General features: G+C 42.1%; 1 protein-coding gene across 5 annotated transcripts in view; it reads left to right on the top strand.

Moving 5' to 3' along the window:
- Window positions 1–222: 222 nt before the first annotated feature.
- Window positions 223–20,053, top strand: part of AGPAT4 (1-acylglycerol-3-phosphate O-acyltransferase 4) — a 72,640-nt gene continuing 52,809 nt past the window's right edge. The window contains exons 1-2 of one of the 5 annotated variants that reach the window (XM_033512640.1): window positions 223–336; window positions 14,382–14,610. In XM_033512640.1, the coding sequence (XP_033368531.1) occupies window positions 14,433–14,610 (178 nt within the window). In that variant the 5' untranslated portion in view covers window positions 223–336; window positions 14,382–14,432. Of the gene's footprint in view, window positions 337–14,381; window positions 14,611–20,053 lie in introns of those variants that run through there. The other 4 variants (XM_033512641.1, XM_015623091.2, XM_033512639.1 and 1 more) reach the window with 4 other exon arrangements.

Genomic DNA, 20,053 nt, shown 5'->3' with positions numbered 1-20,053 from the left:
CCTCCCTCCTCGGAGCCCGCTGCCCTTCCTCAGCCGCGCCGCGGCACCGCCAGCTCTTCTTCTCCGCTCCACTCCGAAGGGCAGGCGAGGCCGGTGCGGGGAGGGGTCGCCCCTTCCCACCGCCCCCGGAGGAAGTGACATGATGACGGCGGGAAGGGCAGGCGAGGGGGGCCCTGTTCCCGGAGTGGAGCCGCCTGGCGGGTGGAGCCTGGCGGCCCCGCCCGAGCCGCCCGCCCGCTCCCGCCGCGTGCAAAGTAGTGGCAGCCGGTGCGGCTCGGCCGCCGCCCGCTCCCGGCGCCCCAGCGCGGCACTCGTGCCCAGGCCCGCCGGCGCCAGGTACGTGCTCTCCCCCTGGCGCCCTCCGCGCTCCGCAGGTGCGGGGCCGCGCCCCCTCCTCCGCCCGGCGTGCTGCCCCGGGCGGAAAAACCAGCCCCGAGCCCGCCCCGGCCCGGAGCTGCCACCCCCCGGCGCGCTGTGGCGGCGAGCCGGGCGGTGGGCTCCGAGTACAAGTTCCCCGATTTATTCGCCGGTCTCCCCCGCCGCCCGGACCCGCGCCGTTTCTCCGCGGCCGCCGAGAATTTTCCTGCCGCCTGCGGGCCCCCTTTGTGTGGCGAGCGCTGCCCGCGCCGGGGTTTCCGTGGAGACGGCGGAGCTACGGCGGCCCGGCCCTGCCGAGCCCCCCTGTGCCGCGCCGGGCGGGCGTGCCGCCCCTGCCACTTTCCCTCCGGTGCCGGGCGCTCGGCGCGGCTGGCGTGTGGCCGGGGATGGGGCGGGCGGAGCGGTTGCCCCGGGAACGGGCTGGTGCCATCGCCCGCTCGCTGCCGCCTCCCCGAAGGCGCCGCTCCACAGCGAGCGGGCGCGGCGGGGTCCGGAGCGGGCGGGCGCGGGTCGGTCGTGGAGGCTGCTCCGGCCGTCGTAGCCGGGAGTCCGTGAGCTGAGGCGGGGAGAGGGGCAGTCTTGTCTCCCTGGTGTTGTGATCGCGGGTTGTAGGAGCTCTGTCTTTCACCTGTCGGCGTCTGTTCGTAAAAAAAAATTAAGCAGAATTAAATAATGGCCGTGAACTGAGTTTAGGTGTGTCTGCTGATAACCGTGTGGTGAACATTATTTAAATAACAAGTAACGCGTTTTAGCATTTATTTCAACAAGTGAGCACACACTCGAGTGCTTGAAAAGTCAACCCCCGAAAGAGTCTGTTTCAATAATGTCACGCACCAAGACTTTTGGTCCTTTGTTACACATTCCTCAAAGCCGTGTTTTACGTCCCTGTGCAAACATCTAAGAATGATGTACCTTATGCAAGAGAGAGCAACCTTGCTGCTACATGAAAACGCTTTACAAGAAGGTAGGAGGATGCCAGAAACTCTCAAACAAAAAACCCCAAGCATTTATTTAAAAACAGTGATGCTTCCAGCCCAGGAAGTTGTCCCAGGCGATTGTAGCCTCAACTTGTACTGATAATGATTTCCCACTAGAGTGAGTAGCAAAAGAATTAAAAATTGCTGGAGTAGAGAAACTGTTGTAAAACAACTTTAGCTGAAATTTGCAGCCTTTTTTTCCTCTAACTTCTCATGTGAAGGATAAGATTGCTGTAGATGTACAAAGGTCCGTTTATATATGCCAGGACCACTTCTGTGTAAAGACTGACTGCATGGATCAGTAGAATAGTTGATGTGCTCTAAATGTTTGCTGTCATTTTCTTTCTCTAGCTGCTTGTAGCTGATACAATGCTGTGGTTTTCCAAATACTACAGATTAAAACACGTATTTATTCACTTCAGAAATTTGTGTAAATATTATGTGTATCTTTGCTCTTCCCTATTAATGTTTTCCATTAACCATGTCTGAATAAGGTGTTTCGAAAAATGAAACTTTTCCTGTGTTTTATGGATGACAGGATCAGGTTTCATGTGGAAGAGTATATTGGGAAGTCTGCAGAGAAGAGAAAACATATTGCAAGCTGCTTATGGATAAAGGTTGCTCTTAAGTAAAGTTGTGTTGGCAAGCACTTTAACAGATTTTAGTAAGTGCCTCAAAAGAAGGTGGAAGTAATGTATTTTCAAAGTGGAGAAACTGAACAGAGAGGTTAGCACTTGCTCAGAGTCACAGAACAGAAGTAATTAACTGTGTTTCTTGAAACTCAGTAGGTGTCATTTTGATGGGGAGGTTTTTTTTACGGTAAATCTTGTTCTGTCCAGCCCGAATGCAGAGGCACCGAAGCAGTGTTCATCTCCCTGGAGTGAGGTGTGCTCTCCCGGAGTGGTGGTTGTACATCACTCACAGTTTAATGGACTTACTGTACCATAGCAGAGAGGAGTTTTGTAGAAGGGCTCTCTTGCAGATGATGGATGAGAATCCTACAGCTGTACTCTGCCCTGCTGGAAGGGGTGGGTTGTTTTTTCTGTTGTGTACCCTTGATTTTACTGCTGGAAGGTGAAGATTAGGAACAACTCCCCTTCAAATCTCTTTTTGCAGGAAGACACTGTCACAGCTGTGCTGAGAGTAGCAAGGTACCATGCTTGTGTTGCAAATGAGCACTTATGGCCCTTAGAACTTGTATTAGTAATTTGGTCGTTAATTTTAAGAATTCAGATTTCCACTGCATGATGTGGAACACCACTTCCCTAACTCCTAAGTAATGGCATCACTACTGCTGCTGTCGGTGTGTCCTCCTGATAAGGGAGCAGATGAGTAGGAGGGCAACAGTGCATAGTAGGGCACTGTGCATGTACTTTACTCAGGAAAACTTTTGCAACTGTGGGTTTCACTTTTTAGGGGAAATCTAATACCAGTCAAGGCAACTGTCTCATCAGGTGTGTTTGATTCACCTGTACTGAATGCAATGGGCATTTTGTAAAGGAAGCAGAAATGTGACAGAACAGTACCCTGTGTGCTTTGTTGCCCTTCAGCAACAAATATGTGGTATGTGGCAGCTAAGAATGTGTTTTTTCCCTGAAGTGCTTTATCTCTGGGGTGGCCTTGCCCAGTGATTAATTTGCAGGTGTTTGGGAAAGTTTGCTCACCAGTCTGTTGTTTGGTGGTCTTGAGCTCATTCACATCTGACTGTGGTGAGTACCCTGATCAACTCTGACTAATGCTTGTGTGCTGCTCAGAAACTGCTGACTCACTTCGTTTTCATGCTTTTCCCCTGTTTTCCTCCAGTGCCTCGAACTAGAGAGGAGGTAGAGTCCAAGGTAAGGTCAGAGAAGGAAGAAATGGAAATGGATGAGAGTAACTGCATATTGTGGCAAGGATGAAAATGCTGCAGACTCTCTTTGGTAATGTGGGAAAAACAGAATAGCTGTAATGGATTTGCTGAAAAGGCATGTAAGATATGTGTTAAGAACGGAGCAGAGCAGTGTAACAGCTGTAGTGAGCCCACTACAGTGAGGAGATCCTGGGTTATGGTCCTGCTAGTGGTCTGTTCTTCAAATTGAGCTTAAAGCCTTTTTACTTCTTACGCCACTGTTTTGACCTTCTGCTCTTCTGTCTGTTGTGTTATATTCTGCCACAAAGGGCTTTACACTGAAATAATTTTCTGCTTCTTGCAAAAGGGCTGACCTGGCTTGAGGTTTCTACTGTAGCGTAAATAACAGGGAAAGGCAATTAACCAGTTCTAGGCTGGGAAGGAGTCAGAGAAAAAGGTCACTGAGAGAGGGTTTACTTGCCAAAAGACTAAAGACAGGCAGACAAGCACACTGATTTCAGTTGCATATGGGACTGTTTATTAACATCTGAAAAACCTCTGATGTTCATTAGATTTCCTTTTAATTGGACCAACAAAATTAAATTTCAGTCACATTTTCCCAGTAGAATCCAGGTGGATGTAATGGTTTGTCCATGCTGGTTCAGTTTGCAGATAATGGAGATTTTTTTCATCTAGTGGAAAAAGGATGACTCAACAGCTGCTGTTAAAGACAGGGAAAGAAACATATCTGGGGGGAATTGGCACATGATTTCAAGTGGCATCTACTTTGTGAAAGGTAAATTGTGTCCTGCTTCTCTCCCTGTCTCCAAGTTATCTGTGTCTCTGCACACTGTAAGTCGCCTCTTCTTACCATTTTTTTGAGCATTTTGGAAAATACTATTACTGCAGATACCGCTTTGCACTTCTGGAAGGTCTAGAAGCATTCTGCAGCAGACTGCAAGCAGACTGCAACTGCACATGAATCATTTATGAGGTTCCCCCCTTCAAGTCCCAGGTGGTTGGTCAGGGGTTAATTCTGTGATTCTGTCTCACTGTATGTTTTTTACATGCCCATGCCTCTGAGTGTGTGCATAAATATTGTGTTTCACCCAAGAAGGAGACAGAGAAAAGTTTCATTTTGAATTTAAGCCTTGTAAAAGTATCTCAAAAATATTCAAAGTAAGCAGGAGAAATGCTCAAAGCCAGGCTTTTAAAAGGACCTGGGCATGTGCAGTTGTTCAGTGATGTTGTAGAAAATCCAGGTGGGTGTTAATGTATCTATCTAATGCTTAGTTGAGTGCAAAATTTATAAAAATGTTCTGGATTCTTAGCAGCATGTTTAGGAACTGTTAACATCTGCACACTTGCCATCCAGTAAAGTAAATGCAGTCAGTTCAAACACTCTCTCTAAATGATCTTGCTGGATGTTTAAGGTGGTTTTGACTAGCCCTGGCTTTCAGTGCTGAGAATACAAGATCATTGATTAGTTACATCACACTTGGCTGTTTTGGAGTCATAATCTTTGCTAAACAACAAAGACAATTGAAACTTGTTGAGAGATTTCTTCTGGCTTCAACAGTTTGAATCAGGTCCAGAATGAAACCTCTCTTTATTATTGGTGCCTGTGATAAAGGCTTTCATTCTCTGAAGTTCTCAAATTAAATCAGGCTGTTAGGGGACTGATGGTCAGGAAGAATGAGGAGGCTGAAAGTATTCCTGGTTCATGTTGTGACAAAATAGTTCTGAACACTAACATCATGAGGCAGAGGTGAGTGAAAATTGATGTAGAATAGAGCTGCTGATATGTGGGTAAAGCAGTCACCATGTTTATTTAGATTTTTACCTGGCATTTGGTTGTTTCCTGTGTAGGTGCATCTCAGCCTTTCACTGTAGCTGGCATCATATTTTTTGGAACCATGCCATCCACATCTCAGCTATAAGATTTTATTTTTTAAGTATTGGATGTTAGATCGTTAGGGCAGGAGTTGGTTTTCTTTAAATAATAAATCTGGAAGGTTCATTCTTCAGTTAAACTATTTTCTACAGAAAGAACCATTAAACAATATTTAAGGAATAAGTATTAATATCCTGTGTATCTCTGTCTTGGTGTGGCTACATCTTTTGTTTGCAGTGTCATATTCCAGTTTTGGGATGCGATTTTCATAAAGGAGAAATTCAGCTACTTCACACTCTTCAGCATCATATGATAGCATATAGACAAATTAAATCAATACTTAGACGTTAAAAAGGCCTTGTGAGCCTTTTTGTGTTTAATGCTTCCTTAATATTCAAAGAGCATACTACTGTTGTTCATATTAATTAAAAATATGCAAATGGCTTAGCTGAAGGAGACTGTCTTGTGTCACAGAAGATACAAAAACCTAACAGCTCACTTGGAGCTGTAATCAGGTGAATGGCACTTTTTGTTTCCAGCACGGTTAACACTATCTTGTGATTTGTAGTGGAAGTTTTTGGATACCCTTATGGAGAAGGTCGGTGCTGTTGGCTCACACCGTGTGACTTGGAAGCACAAAGGATGCGGTCTGTGCCATGTACCTGTTGTGTCAGTGGCAGTGTGGGCAGCAGGGCTCAGACCCTCCAAGCAGAACATGGTTGTCTCCAGTAGGGGCCCTGCAGCTCTGCTCAGAGAGAGGCCCCGTGTTAGAAGTAATCATACTGGGGTTTTGGGGACAGTAGAAAATTCGTTGAGCCCACAGCTCAGTGGTGGAAGTTGCACTTGAAGTTGCTGGTTAGCGGTGCTGTAACCGTGGTGTATTTCTCAACTCAGTGACTTGTGCCCTATCTCTGCTACTTTCCGCAATTTTTTTTCTTAAGAGTCTTGCTGCCACAAATTCTATGTTATTCTGTAGTTGCGCTTTCTGGTTTTATTTAAATAATCAAAACAACAAAGCCACACAAGTCAGGAATTAGACTCCTAGGAAAAGGCTTAAAGACACTGCCCAAAATTGCTAAAATGTAAATCACAATTCCAGAAACTATAAAGAGGTCTTTATATGGGAGCAAAAGTTACCCTTTTCTCAGTGCTGATAATTTTTACCTTCTGATTGATGTCTTTGCAGCATCTATCAATGCCTTTAATTCCTTCTTGGATAAGAACAATAGGAAAGACATTTTTGTGTGCACACAAATGCACGTAATACTGCCCACTCAGTGCTAAAGCTGTAACTTATAGTTTGTGGTACAGACCCATCCAAGTTGCTGAATACTTGACTTATATTTCCTGAGGAATGGAGAAAGGAAAGGAAAGCAGAGTGCATTAGATCAGCACATACATCCTGGTTTGTACAGGAGCATTTATACCTATTGCACCATCTGCTTCTGCTGAAGGTCCTTGTGGGATGTGCCCATTCCCTCTCTGCCCTCTATGTGTGGCCTTTTAAAAGATGTTGCGAGGAAAACGTGAGCATGGGCAAGAAGGCAAATAAAGGAGTATGAAAAGTACTATTTTGTGTTGAAAGCTGGAGCCTGGGGAAGTGACAGGTTGTGGTTCCAGTGTTGGCTATTTGGTGGATTTACTGTGTAACTTTCACAAGCTCTCTACCAGGGGAGGTAAAAGGTGACCAGCAGCAGTATTTCACTAGCGTCTTCTGAATAGCTGTAGCTTTTCCTATCAGAGGGGATGGATAAATACAGGGGGAAAAAAATTATAAAATCCACACTACTTTCCTATGTAAGTGAAGGATTTCATCTTGCATAGAGAAATGGACTTGCTCATGTTACTAAGTCTGCTGAGGGAATATGAAACTCTCCTGCCTGGATACAGCTGCTTATGTGTTTGAGGTGTGTTTGTCTGTTGAGGAACTGGAGTTAGGAGGTGATACTTTCATAGTCTACCTTTGCAACTCATTGTGGGTAAGAATAGGAGGAATAAGTATCTGAAACTTTGAAATAAATGTGATCTGTGTTTCTGTGTTGACTCACATGTAAATGTGGTTAGGTTATGGGGGAAGTATCTTTTCTGTTGAGACTGTATAAGCAGTTCCTGTACCTTGTGCTGACCCTTTGTGTTGCTGTGAATGTAATCTGTAGTTCTTAAAACAAGGTGAGGGCAATCAGTAGGCATAAGCTATGAGTCTTCATAGGAGAGGCCTTTCCAAAGCTTATCTCTTATCAAGAGAATGTTTGGACTCCCAGCACAATCTTCAAAAGCAGCCCTGTTTTTGTACAAGCTCCTGAATAATCCTTTGTCCGCCTTCTTCCGTACCCCCATTTATCTGGGCTCTTTTAAAAGAAATGTTTTTATAATAACCACTGAAGAATTCAGTAGCTACTCTTGTGTTGGATCTGTTCCTGAAATGCCCAGTGTAGAGGTGATCAGTGTGCCTTTGATGTTGGGCAAGTATTGTGATGGAGGTGACAACATCCTGCTGTACTGCCCCTGCTGCCTCTGTAGTTGTTAACTTGTTAAATTCCTGTGTAAGGAATGATGGTGTGGATCTCACCCTTGAGACATTTTTCTTATGCTGTGCATTGAGGATCAATGCCCTAATTAGGCTGACTCTGATCTCATTACTTCAAATGAACAGTTGCCCCAATAAGGCCATAACTGTTCTGTACAAAATTACAAAATTTCATGTATCATAAATGCAAAAGCATCTCTACTTACGGACATACGTAGGTGTATTTATATTTGCCAGAGCTTTGTTTGTTGCAAACATTCAGAATTGGTAATTTAACAAACCACCTGTACTTTTGCAGAATGCCATAAGTCACTGAAGTGACTTTGTGCAAGCATGTTTGTGGGGGGCTCTTTTTTTATAGAGTGCTAGATGACAGTAACATGTGGGTCTCGTTACCTTTGATTAAGCACTAAATGTTATCCATGAAAACAAGTATTAAATTGTCTGTGAGCATATGATATAGTTGCGTGTCCTACACCCTTTGTGGTTATTCACCTTGATTATTTTTGAGGAGCTATGCAGGTTGCTTTTGTTAGTGTGACAGCATAGCCCCCATCCTGCTTAGATTCTCAGTATGCTTTCTTGTAATTTTTTACTGTTTAGTCCTGCTGTCTTGCTTAGTCCCTAAACTTTACTTGTGTGTCGTGCTTGGTGCCCTTGTTGTCAGTGCAAGTGGCTTTTTAGGTTAATGGACCCAGTTAAAGTAATAAAAAAAGGAAACAGAGGGACTCAGTGGTTCCCAGGACTGAACTCTGATAAACTCATCTACGTCTTGAGTATCTTAATGCAGCGCTTTATTTTATTTTTTCCCAAGCTAATTGTAGATAATTGCGCTTACGTATATATTTATATGCATATATATAAATTTATTAAAGTACAGAAATCTGTGTGGGAAACAGTTGAACGGAAACACTTGGCATTTTGGAAAGAAGCAACTTGCCTTCCAGTGCTATTTTTGTGAACTTCATGTTCTGCACCCGAGATAACTCATGTACTTCACCCTGATGTATTTTTTGAGGAGCTCTTTAGAAGCTTGGAACAGAAGTGCTTAATTTCAAGGGATTCTTTACAAATAAATACCTCCTCTCTGCAACAAGCCCTGCAGTTCCTAAATGTTGCATCTCCAAGGAGTTTTTTATTGATATTTGTTTAAGTTCATCTCCCTCCTCCCTGAACATTTCATGCTTCTGGAAAAAGGAGCAAGCCTGAACTGCTTCTCACCAGAACTTGAGCAGTTGCTCCCCATCTTTCCCACTCCTTCCCAGACTATGCATGCCTCTCTCAAACCGCTGTCATCCTCCTCACCTTGCTGTATAAACACTTTGCTTTGTTGGGACAAGCATTGAGTCTAACGGGAGCTGTGCTATGCATTTTGCCAGTAAGGTATGTGTACACAGAGGGACTTGTGTCCTGGCAGGCATGCAGAGTTTGTGTAGCTGTTTTCCCTACATTAGATCACAGCAGGAAGAAAATTTTAAAGGGAGAAGAAGAAAGCATTGTGCTGCAATAATTATTTGAAAACTCCCAGATTATATTTATTTCTTCAGTTTACACTCTGTTACACAAATTATCTCTGTGCTCACTAGAAGATAAACAGTAAGTCAGTTTTATAGCAAGTATATAGATTTGAAATACTGAATCTTGCTGGTAGGTGGTATTCCTTCTTCAGCTTTTGAAACAGCCAGACTGACTGATATCTCCATTGTAACAATGTGCAGCTCAGAAATGCAGGACTCCTCATGAAAATCTAAAAGTATTCCTTAACTTTGGGGAAGGTTTTAAGATACGCTCCAGTTATTCCCCAGTTTGGGAGTTTTTGGAGAAATTGTGGTGGGTTGATCTTGGCTGGTTTCCAGGTTTACACTGAGCTGTTCCCTCACTCCCCTTCCTCAGCAGGACAAGGGAAGAGAATAGGACAAAAAAGTTTGTGGGTTGAGGTAAGGACAGGGGGGTTCATTCACCAGTTACCATCATGGTCAAAACAGACTCTACTTAGAGAAGTTTAATAAAACTTACCATCAGCTGATAACAAAGAAAGGCAGGTAAAAAATGCTCTAGTAATTGCCTTTGGGGGAGATGGAAAGTGATTCAAACCCTAATAAAGCATGAGGCAAATAGATAATTCTTCTTCCATATTTGGGGTGTTTTTTTTGGTGAGGTGTGTACAGATACAGTCTTCTTGAAGATGAATACACACACAGATGCAAACTCACTTTTGCTAGCTTGATGCTCACTGATAGAAAGAACAGAGCACAGGGACTTCCTGTGACTTGCTTTGCATATGTATTTCATGTACAGCAGCACTGTTAAAATAGACTGATGTATATGCAGTGCTGCATATATGTCTGTGATCTTTTCACAGAATCATTTAGGTTGGAGAAGACCTCAGAGATCGAGTCCGTCCTGTGACTGAACACACCACTATGTCAACCAGACCATGGCACTGAGTGCCAGGTCCAGTTAAACACCTCCAGTGTCAGTGACTCCACCACCTCTCTAATGGTATGCCATGCCTCTCTAATGGCAGCCCATTCTAGTGTCTAATCACCCCTTCTGTAAAGAAATTCCTCTTGATGTCCAACCTGAACCTCCCCTTGTACAGCTTAAGACTGTGTCCTCCTGTCCTGTCCCTGGTTGCCTGGTAGAAGAGCAGATCCCCCCCTGGCTACACCCTCCTTTCAGGCAGCTGTAGAGCAGATCCCCACCTGGCTACACCCTCCTTTCAGGCAGCTGTAGAGAGCAACAAGGTCACCCCTGAGCCTCCTCTTATCCAGGCTAAACATCCCCGGCTCCCTCAGCCACTCCTCACAGGACTTGTGCCCCAGACCCTTCACCAGCTCCTTTGCCCTTCTCTGGACTCGCTCCAGCACCTCAATGTCTTTCTTGTAGTGAGGAGCCCAGAACTGGTGAGGCCACAACCACTCAGTTGTGGCCTCACCAGTGCCAAATACAGGGCTTTTGGTGGCAGCTGATATTGACTTAAAAGGTGCTACTGAAACTGCTCAATCTGACCTGAGCATATTTTCATAATAGTCTTTGTAACTCATCCATCCAAGAATCTGGTTTAGATGAGAAAATGCAAGAATAGGCAGTATCATCATCTGGTTGGCTGTTTTTAACTTGCAGCAAAGCGTTTGAGGACTGAATCAAAGACTAGATGTAAGTGAAAACTTTCATGTATGCTTGAAATATGTACTGGAAAAAAAAGAGGTATACTGCTGACTTGCCTCTCTTTCTAAGTGGGTGATATCAGCTCAATCTAGATGCTGTCAGATACGTATCATGTTGCTTTCCACACTCCAAGAACTCTATATACTACGTGAACTTTTGAAATAGTGACAGTTTCTTGCTTCATTCGTGTGCTTCCTCTAAAAGTGCCAACAGTTGTGTTCTTTATGAAATCTCTAGTTGTAGTATCAAAACACTTACTGGCTTGGAAGTACGATATAGAACTGTTCACTGGCAGCAGCATCTGCTGGCATAGAGTTCTTCACCTGGCGTATCGCTTCTGTGTCCTCCTGATCAGTTAGTCTAAGCAGAAGGAAATGCTGAGCGTAGTTGAAGTGGAAAACACAGTAAATCTTGCTGAGGACTGGAAGTTGGAGGGGAAAGAGTTAGAATGAATAGTCATGTAATTTGCTTTTAAACCTGAACGTGTGACCTGTTAGTCACATGAATAGATGCTTGTTGACTTAGTCCCTAAACAGACATTTGAGGTTTGAGTCTTTTGTTCTGTATCCAAAGGAAAACTGTTATTAAAGAATGTCCCTATATGGTTTAGATGCTCTAGCTAGCCATTTTCTCCTAATTAATTTTAAAGGGTGTTTGATAGAAGAGAGCTTCTTGGCAGCATTCTGATCTTAATAGCTTCTGAGAAAATGCATTGATTTGCCCTTTTGTTTTTAAAAGATTGCTGTATTTTTCAGTCATTATCTATAAAGAAATCACTAATTTATTAAACCAGCATCATGGATTAAGAATTAAAGACCTGACTCTTTTATCACTTAAACTGGTGTTACGTTGATGTCACCCATGAGGACTTTTAGGAAGAGTAAATGTAAGGTGTTCCTGTGGACTATTAAACCCATGTTTCTAGACCTCATTCATAAGATCAGAACTGATTCTTTTTGTTACTTGTACCAAGAATACATTGCATTCTTGGAGTTTGGGAAATAAAAACAGTCCAAAAAAAATCTTATAAGAATGAGCTTATGTCTGAGAAACAAAAACCTAGCAACCATTCCATATACAATGTTTACTTTGCACTTTTTATAGGGAAAACAGATTGCATTTAGTCAAAAGAGAAAATTTCTCTGTGTGGTCCCTACTTTTCAGAAAGGAAGAATTAATGCAGTGTCTCTCATTTGTTGTTCCTTTTGCGAGCCAGTTAGGTTAGATGCCTTTGAATGGTATTGCTTAAGTAGATTTAGTTTATCTTAAAACAGCTCTCTGAAGCTTTGCCAAAATGAAGTTTGATGGCTGAAGTAGGAAAGTGAGGAATTAATTACTTTCAGACGTTCCATTGTGGCTTAATAAAATTGTAAGGCAATAATTATGTTTTATCAGTGTTATTGCATGTGTGTTTATTTTATTTCTGCGAAGTTTTATTTTAAAGACCCAGCAGGAAGTAAATGATTCACATAAACATAGCATTTTAATAAAGTTTGACATCTGTTATAATGAAAAGGTAACAAAAAAAAAAAAAAAAGAGTTGCTGGATTAATTAGTGGACAATAGACCTAATTATTTTTGTTACAAAGCCTGTCTGTCAGCTTCTTACTACAGTAGATTTATGTTGTTTATATCAAATAGTGAGTTTTCAGGTCTTCACTAAGTAAACAGTGCTACAGTCTTTATTTGTGGCTGCTGTTTTTATGTTTTATCCCATGTCTTACTGATCTCTGGGAATTAGGTTACTGTGATTCTGTGGGATAGAATTAAACAGGCAGACTATCACATAAAACCCCTTTTGATCAATTTTAGCCAAGGACCATAGAATAAACCCAGTCATCAGGCTTTTGGACACTGTAGAGTCTTTGAAACCATCCACTTGCAGGTAGCTGGTTGCTTCTGTTCTGTTTTAAAGAAGGTTGCTGCCTTTTTAATTGATTGTCTTCTGAGTGTTCAGTGGAAGGGCTGGAGAAGAAACACAGCAGTGTTTCCTACTAGACAGCATTTCTCATTCTGCTTAGCCTTCAAAAACAAAGCCTTTGGTCAAAGCCCAAGCTAGTAAATTGTGTGCCACCCTAAGAATTGTACCTTTAACAGGAAGCCTTGTTAAAGCTGGAAGAGCTTTTTCTGAGTATCATGGCAGTGGTTACTACAATGAATAGAGGCCTGTTCTGCCGTCCTGAGCTACAGCTGGTGTCAGCTGTGGTACTGAATAGTACAGCAAGACAAAGGGAACAAAAGGGCACATTTTGCCTGCTAATAATAGGCTTGGGACTGCCATAAACTCTTTATATAGATTATACAACAATACTGATTCTCTTTCTTAAAATTTTCCTCATCTTCCTTGTGGTTGAAAAACTGGCTAAATACCTTCCGAAGATTCTGAGCAGCTCTTATGTGTGCTCTTTGCTGTGGCGAGCAGAGTCAGCAAAGGGTGGTAAAATAAATGTTTCAGGACACTGATCTAAGACTCAGTGCCTCACATAATGGGATCTCATATAAACTAAAAGGATAGGCATAAAGATTTTTTTCATCAGTTAATTCCCTAGGCTGCTGACAGCTGCTGTTTTGCTACTGCATGTGACTGGCACATTCAGAAGTACTGTCTCAGGGCTTCCTCCCTGGGAAAACTCTTCCATGCCTCAGAGGGAGAAACAGTGGAGGAATGGAACAGCATGGCAGAGCACCTCCTGACTAACTGCATTCATAATGCTGGGGGTTGTGTTTACTGTGAGATGTCTTCATTCTAGCAGTGGTGGTAGTGATGGTAGGGGGAGGTCAGTACAATATTTGATAGGTCAGAATACTCTGCAGAGGACATTTCCTCTGAATGCTCAATTGCTAATGTTGGACTGGACCTTCCCAAAATTATACAAACATTTCATAAGTAACCGTAGAGTTGATTCTTTAATGGAAACACTGCTGGGTCACGGGTTACTACTGTTATTGATGTTTCATTTCTGGCTTTATGGATTATAACTGACAGAATCAGTGTCAAGGAATAATTGAACAAATTGTGTGTATTGTGCATAGCCCAGCTTTTCTTCTCTTGCCAAAATCAACTGTTATTTGAGTATGAGAGGGGAGGAAGACAATAAAGCTAGAAATAAGGGGCTGCTGCTACATCTTGTTTGGGGACCATGTCTGGCATAGCTTGTAGAGAAAAGCACATCTCCTAAGCAAGCTCTAAAGCTTGCATTTACTTTGAAGCTGCTCCTGAATATTACACAGGTGACAGTATAGGTCTTATGAAGTACAGACAATTCCAATAAAAATATAAGTTCATATCAAAGCTATCATATAGTTCAAACCAAAATATTTTATCAATGAAGACCTTATGTAGAAGAGTATTGTAGTCCATGGAATGGAACCATACACTCATGGGCTTTTCCAAGTTAAGACTGAAATTTAAAAACTTGTTTCCAAAGACAAATGTAAATTGATTCACAAATACAGTATTCTCTTTCCATTGTTACTTTTGCAAATACTGACATCAGGCCTTTTCCTACCATAGATTTAATTTTAAGTGTAAGCATGAAGTCTGTTTTAAGTCTGTCTGTAGAAATAAATGCACTCCGTAACTGCTGATACTATTTGGTTTTGCAGGTTGTCTTCTGAATTTTGTCTGAAGGTACCCTCTTGCTTTCTCAGCAAATCATGGACATCGTTGGCTTTCTGAAGTCGCAATTCATTTGCCACCTTCTGATCTGCTACATATTTATAGTGTCAGGACTGATCATTAACTTCATTCAACTCTTTACACTTATACTTTGGCCAATCAACAAGCAACTGTTCAGGAGGATCAACTGCAGGCTGGCTTACTGCATTTCAAGCCGTAAGATTTCTTTTTTTTTTTTTTTTTAAATATTTTCATATTTTGTCTTGAGGGAATTGGTAGAAAAGTTATGGATTTCAAAGCCTGTAATAAAGGTCATGTCTGCTTCCTATAGCAGCTGCACTTAAGTGAAGAGATGTATGCCTTGTTGAAATGTCTTGTGCTGAAATGTTTCGTGCTTTAATAGTGGGATACTTGCTTGACTCAGTATATTGAAGAAAGATTGCCTATCATTTGGCTATCCATCATGTTTCATTAACCCAAATGAGAAATACTGACCAAATAATGCATCTCAGCAAGTTCATCTATTATCTGTAAGGCTTACAGTATTAACAAGTCGCTTCCAGTAATGCTTTCGATCTTTTAATCATCCATGATTTTGTTTATGATCTTGGTTTAAATGTTTCATGTGCAAATCCTGTTCAGGACTGTGAAATAACAGGAAAAAAAAGAAAAATCTTCGATTTCCTGTGTTTCTTTTTTAAGCCAGTTATAAATTGTTTTTTCTTTGAATAGGATTTCAGATGTTAAGCTGCATCTGTATGTATTTAGTATATGCATGTAGTTATAATTCAGAATACAGCAGGTAGCCCATAACCAGTTGAAAGAAGCAGGGATTGCAGTGATACTGATTTTCTGGGGGGAGATGAGAGCATGAGCTCAGGATGTTGTAGATAGACCAGACCTTTGAAACTGCTGTGAGATGTGACAGTTGACTGGCACTTGACGAAACAGATCATTTCAGTGGAATGAAGGAGAGCATTTGTTTCTTCTCTATTAGTGGGAGTTTAGTGGAATCGTCACCTGACAACAGTGAATTATCAGAGCATGTGCAGTTTTCTGTTACAATCAGTTTGCTTATAAATTTGCTTTTAAAAACTGCAGCTTCAGCAATTTTATTGTACTGCTGCTTCTGACTTCCACATAACTGCATTAACTTACAGCAGAGAGAATTCTTCACAGAAACTGTCACAGAAATGCTAATGTGCCCACATTCATTATTTAGGAGTGTGCAGTTAGATGTGTCCACCTTCCAGAGAGATTTCCCTGGGCCTTTCTGAACTCAGAAGTGGTTTCTTAGAAGGAAACTGTTGAACAATGCACACTTTTTGTTGCTCCCTAAAGATTATTCTAGTGTGATGTCACTGTCAGTGCTAAGTGACTTGGGGATGTTTCATGCTGGGTAAAACAACCCTCTGTTACAGCCTTTAACAATTGAGTTGTAGAAATGCAGCAAAATGATTTCGTTCAGGTAATCTTTTCTGTTACTAGGAACCTGAAAAAGAAAACTATTGTTAGTATTCATAATAAACTGTATGAGGTAGAAACCAGTCACATGCCTCAACTTGGTGACTACTAGAGATTATTTATCTTCCATCAGTCACTGAGAAGCAACTATTCAAAGCATTTTTTTAAAAAACATACTTTTGACTTAAATTTCAAGTGCATCAGAGTGTATAGGCCCAAATAAATTTGGGATTCTGTTTTATTATTTCTGTAATGGAGAGAGGATGTTCCTTTTGAAAAATCTAATTTTTGCTGTCTCTGTGTATGTCCCTGAAGTAGTGAGTTTGGAAGTACTATTAATTTGCATGTACAAACAATGGCATTGAATATGGCCAGGTTTTTACCTTTTGCTTGGCAACATAGTGTGTTTGAAGCCATGGTATGTAGAAGATACTGTACAGCTGTATATAGGTAAATAGTATTATTATTTTTCATTCAATGCCATCTGGCCCATTCTTGATTTTGGCTACTTAATGCAGAGATATCGGCACAGACTCTACAGTCTTCATGCTGAATCTTTCAGTTTAGCTCAATCTAGTCTGATCTAGGGGATGGACAGTATGGAACAGGAAGTAATCCTGCATGCTTGTCCTTGGTGGGGCAGATGGACTCAGGGTTGCTGATCTAGTCTGCAGTGTTGATGCCACTGGAATAGATGGTGGGTAGAGGTTTTTGCCCAGTCATGCTCAGAACAAAATATGTCTAGGTTAAAAGCCATTTATTTTAGCTTTACAACAGAGCAAGATAGAGCATTTGATGAGTCATCCTTATCTGATTGATATTTAGAAAGGGGAAAATGATTGCTAATTTGAAAAAGTATTTCAAAGAACTAAAGACCAATTAATAAGAGTGGATGTGTTTTTGGGGGCCACTGGTGTGGTGACTAATAAGTCAGGTCTGTATGGGTCTGATGAAAGTCGTGGAAACAGCCTACGGTTGGAGACAGTGAAGTTGGAGAATATAAGGAGGCATATACTTGTACAGTGGTGACAAGCATCATGTTGCTTTGAGAGCCTGATACAGCCTGAGTCACCAAGTCAACCAAAAAGTGAAATATAGAGCAGGCATGTTTTAATTGAAAAATGAAATGAAAGCAGTTATCCTTAGATCCTGCAAGTTCAGTTGTTTTCTGTTTGATATCAAAGGTAGAGATAAATGGCTCTATGAATCTGGAGAGTTATTTTGTCTTTGATGATGTGCTCTTTGGGCAAGTTGGGGTTTTTTGTATTTCAAGTAGAGGTATTTTCCTATACCCTTTTTCTTCCTATCTCCTTCCTAATATAAGAATGTAATGTTCTCACTTCTCCTCGTGCACTGTCTGCTGTCATAACGCTTGTGGGAAGCTAAAGTGCTATTGTGATTAATGACTTGTCCTCACTTGAGTAGTACAGCTTAAGTTGGGGTGTTTCTCTATTTACATGGATCAAACCAGACTAGCTCAAGTTAAAATATTCACAGAATCATGAAATCATTAAAGTTGAAAAAGGCCTTATGATTGAGTCCAACTTTCAGCTCAGCATTGCCAAATCCACCACTAAGCCATGTCCCTGAGAGCCACGTCTACACATTTTTTAAATATCTCCAAGGATGATGACTCAAATTCTGGGCAGTCTGTTCCAGTGCTTGACAACCCTTTCCATGAAGAAAGTTTCCCATATATCCAATCTATACCTTTCTGGGGACAATTTAAATCCGTTTCTTCTTGTCCTGTCTCTTTTTAGTTGGGAAAAGAGCCCCACTTCACTACAGCCTCCTTTCAGGTCACTGCAGAGAATGATAAATGATCCTCCTTTTCTCCCTCAGTTGCTCCTCTTCAGACTTGTGCCTCAGACCCTTCAGCAGCTTCCTGCCATGAGCTGGCTGCATGGAGTAACTGTGGCGGGGTAGCTGAGCATGGGTAGCTGTGCGAGCTGCTGCTTCTCTGCCGTGAATTTGGGACCTGCACTACAGCTTCTCACCATAACTACTGACAGCCCAGAAGGCCAAACCTGCAGACATTCAAACTTTTCATCAGTGCAAGTTAGAGGAGAGCTAAAAACTTGGTTTCCAATTTGAATTGACAGTCAGAAGGATTAACTAGAGCAACAACTTGCTTTTAATGAAACAGAACAGGTGTAATGTCACATACCAAGTTGCCTTCAGTAATTGATGATGAGAAGTTATTGCCAGTCTTGAAAACAGTTGTGAGTCAACATGGTGAGTTTAGCTTCTCTGTTTACCTGCTGCAATATGTAATAGCATTGGGGATGCTCTCCAAAGGGTGTTATCTGTTCCCCATGTTGCAGTTTGGCTTGCTTTTATATCTCCAAGGTACTTTTCATACTTTACAGAAATAAACTCTTTCTGTTTGATCCTGTTACCCCATTTGACAAATATGTAGAGAGTAATGGTAAATTCTAGTCCTGTGTCCTCTGTATGTCTAGACCCTTACTGAAGAGTGTTGTTGCAAAGAATGGACATCAAGCGTCAAAAGAACAAACTTTTGTCTGTGTTGGTCTTAAAATGAAACAAAAGACTGGTAAGGGTTGTGCACCCTATTTCATGTTTAAACAAACAAACCAAAAAACCCCCAAAACAAACACCGCAAAAGAAACCACACGCACAAGATCCTAACAAGCCTCCCAAAATAAAAACAAAACACCAAAGTCTTTGGGCTTCTAACTTACAGAAAATATTTTCTGGCTTCAAATATATATATATATTCATGGATTGGTTCAGCTGCCTGTTAATCTGCTCCCCCTTTTGTAAAATGACAACCAGAGTAAACTCCTTCATACTGAAATCAACAGGGTGCACCCTAATAAGGAAATTGAATACTGCAAACCTCAGTAGGGGGATAACAATAAAAATTTCAAATGTAAGTTTGCTTGGAAGTTGGCACAAGAGCAAAAGCTAGGAAAGCAATCAATGTCAGGTTTTATTTTTAGGAACATTTTAATTTAGGAACATTTTGTCCTAAGTTTCTAAAAGATGGAGAACCAAGGTAGGAAGCACTTAGTGTGGAATAATACGTCTCAGTTCTCATAGATGCTGTTTGTGCCTGGATCGGAAGGGGCGGGAATACACCTAATTCCTTCCACCCTCTTATGTGGTAGCAAACCACCACAAGGGGGGTACGCAGCTTTTCTACAGTAGCTTCTAAAGTTGGCCAGACTCATAGAGGGAACTGGTTATCTTGGGATTCATGCCATATGTGCTCATGGCTGCACAGCTTGCTGGGCAATGGGAAAGTGGTTTGTACTTCCCAGATCAGTCTGTGCTTGCTTGGCTGTTGAAGTGCAACCCCAGGTCAAGCAGAGTTTGCTGGGCTCCTTTGGACTGTTCAGGACATGTGTTTAGACTATGAGAATGGGACATACACATACAGGATACACAGCTTCTTTAGAGGTGCTGAGTGGGAGGTGAAGTGAGGTGCCTGTGAGCAGAACAGTTGTTGTTATCTTGTCCTCTTGCTGCCACTGTACTGGGGGAAATGAACTTCTGCTGCTCCCAGGGTGAATGGCAACCTGGCCTCCTGCTGACTCTGCACCAGGTGAATGTTACATAAACCAAAGACCTGGCAGTAGCGATATGGTTGTGTGGACAGGTGCTCAAGGGCCTTAAAAGCAATCAACTTGGCTTCTAATCTGCCTTCATAAATAAATTATGGTAGTACTAATACCTATTGTTGTGCCATGAAAGGGGTGTTGTTACACCTTTGGGTAAAGTTACACTATGTAGGCTGCAGTTTGTAGATCCTGCTGAAGGGAAGGCCCTTGTTTGCACAGAAAGAGGCACCCTGATGCCTGTTCATTGACTGCAGCAAAACCAAGGTGGAAACTGATTCTTCTTATGCCTGAGCTTCCTAGAAACAAAACCAGAGGGAATTGAGAACTACTTCAAGTTCTGTCATCTTGTCTGACTCTTATAACACAGTAAAGCTAATTCCTTCCGTGTGCAACTATAGGTTTTGCAACGCAAGGACTTTGTGATAGTATCCGGGCCATGCTAATCCTCAGTCCTTTGTTTCTTGGACTTTAGAGGAGCCCTCAGCCATTTTACTTGTTTATATGAAGGTGGTGCTGAGGCAGGGAGGAGAATTCTTGCCTCTGCTGCAGTTATGTAGTTGGGAAGGGCTGGGAAGCGAGAGGTACCCAGAGAGGTAGGACTTTCTTCT

The sequence above is a fragment of the Parus major genome, chromosome 3 (assembly GCF_001522545.3).
Source record: "Parus major isolate Abel chromosome 3, Parus_major1.1, whole genome shotgun sequence".
Lineage (NCBI taxonomy): Eukaryota > Metazoa > Chordata > Aves > Passeriformes > Paridae > Parus > Parus major.
This window is presented reverse-complemented; position numbering and strand designations above follow the sequence as displayed.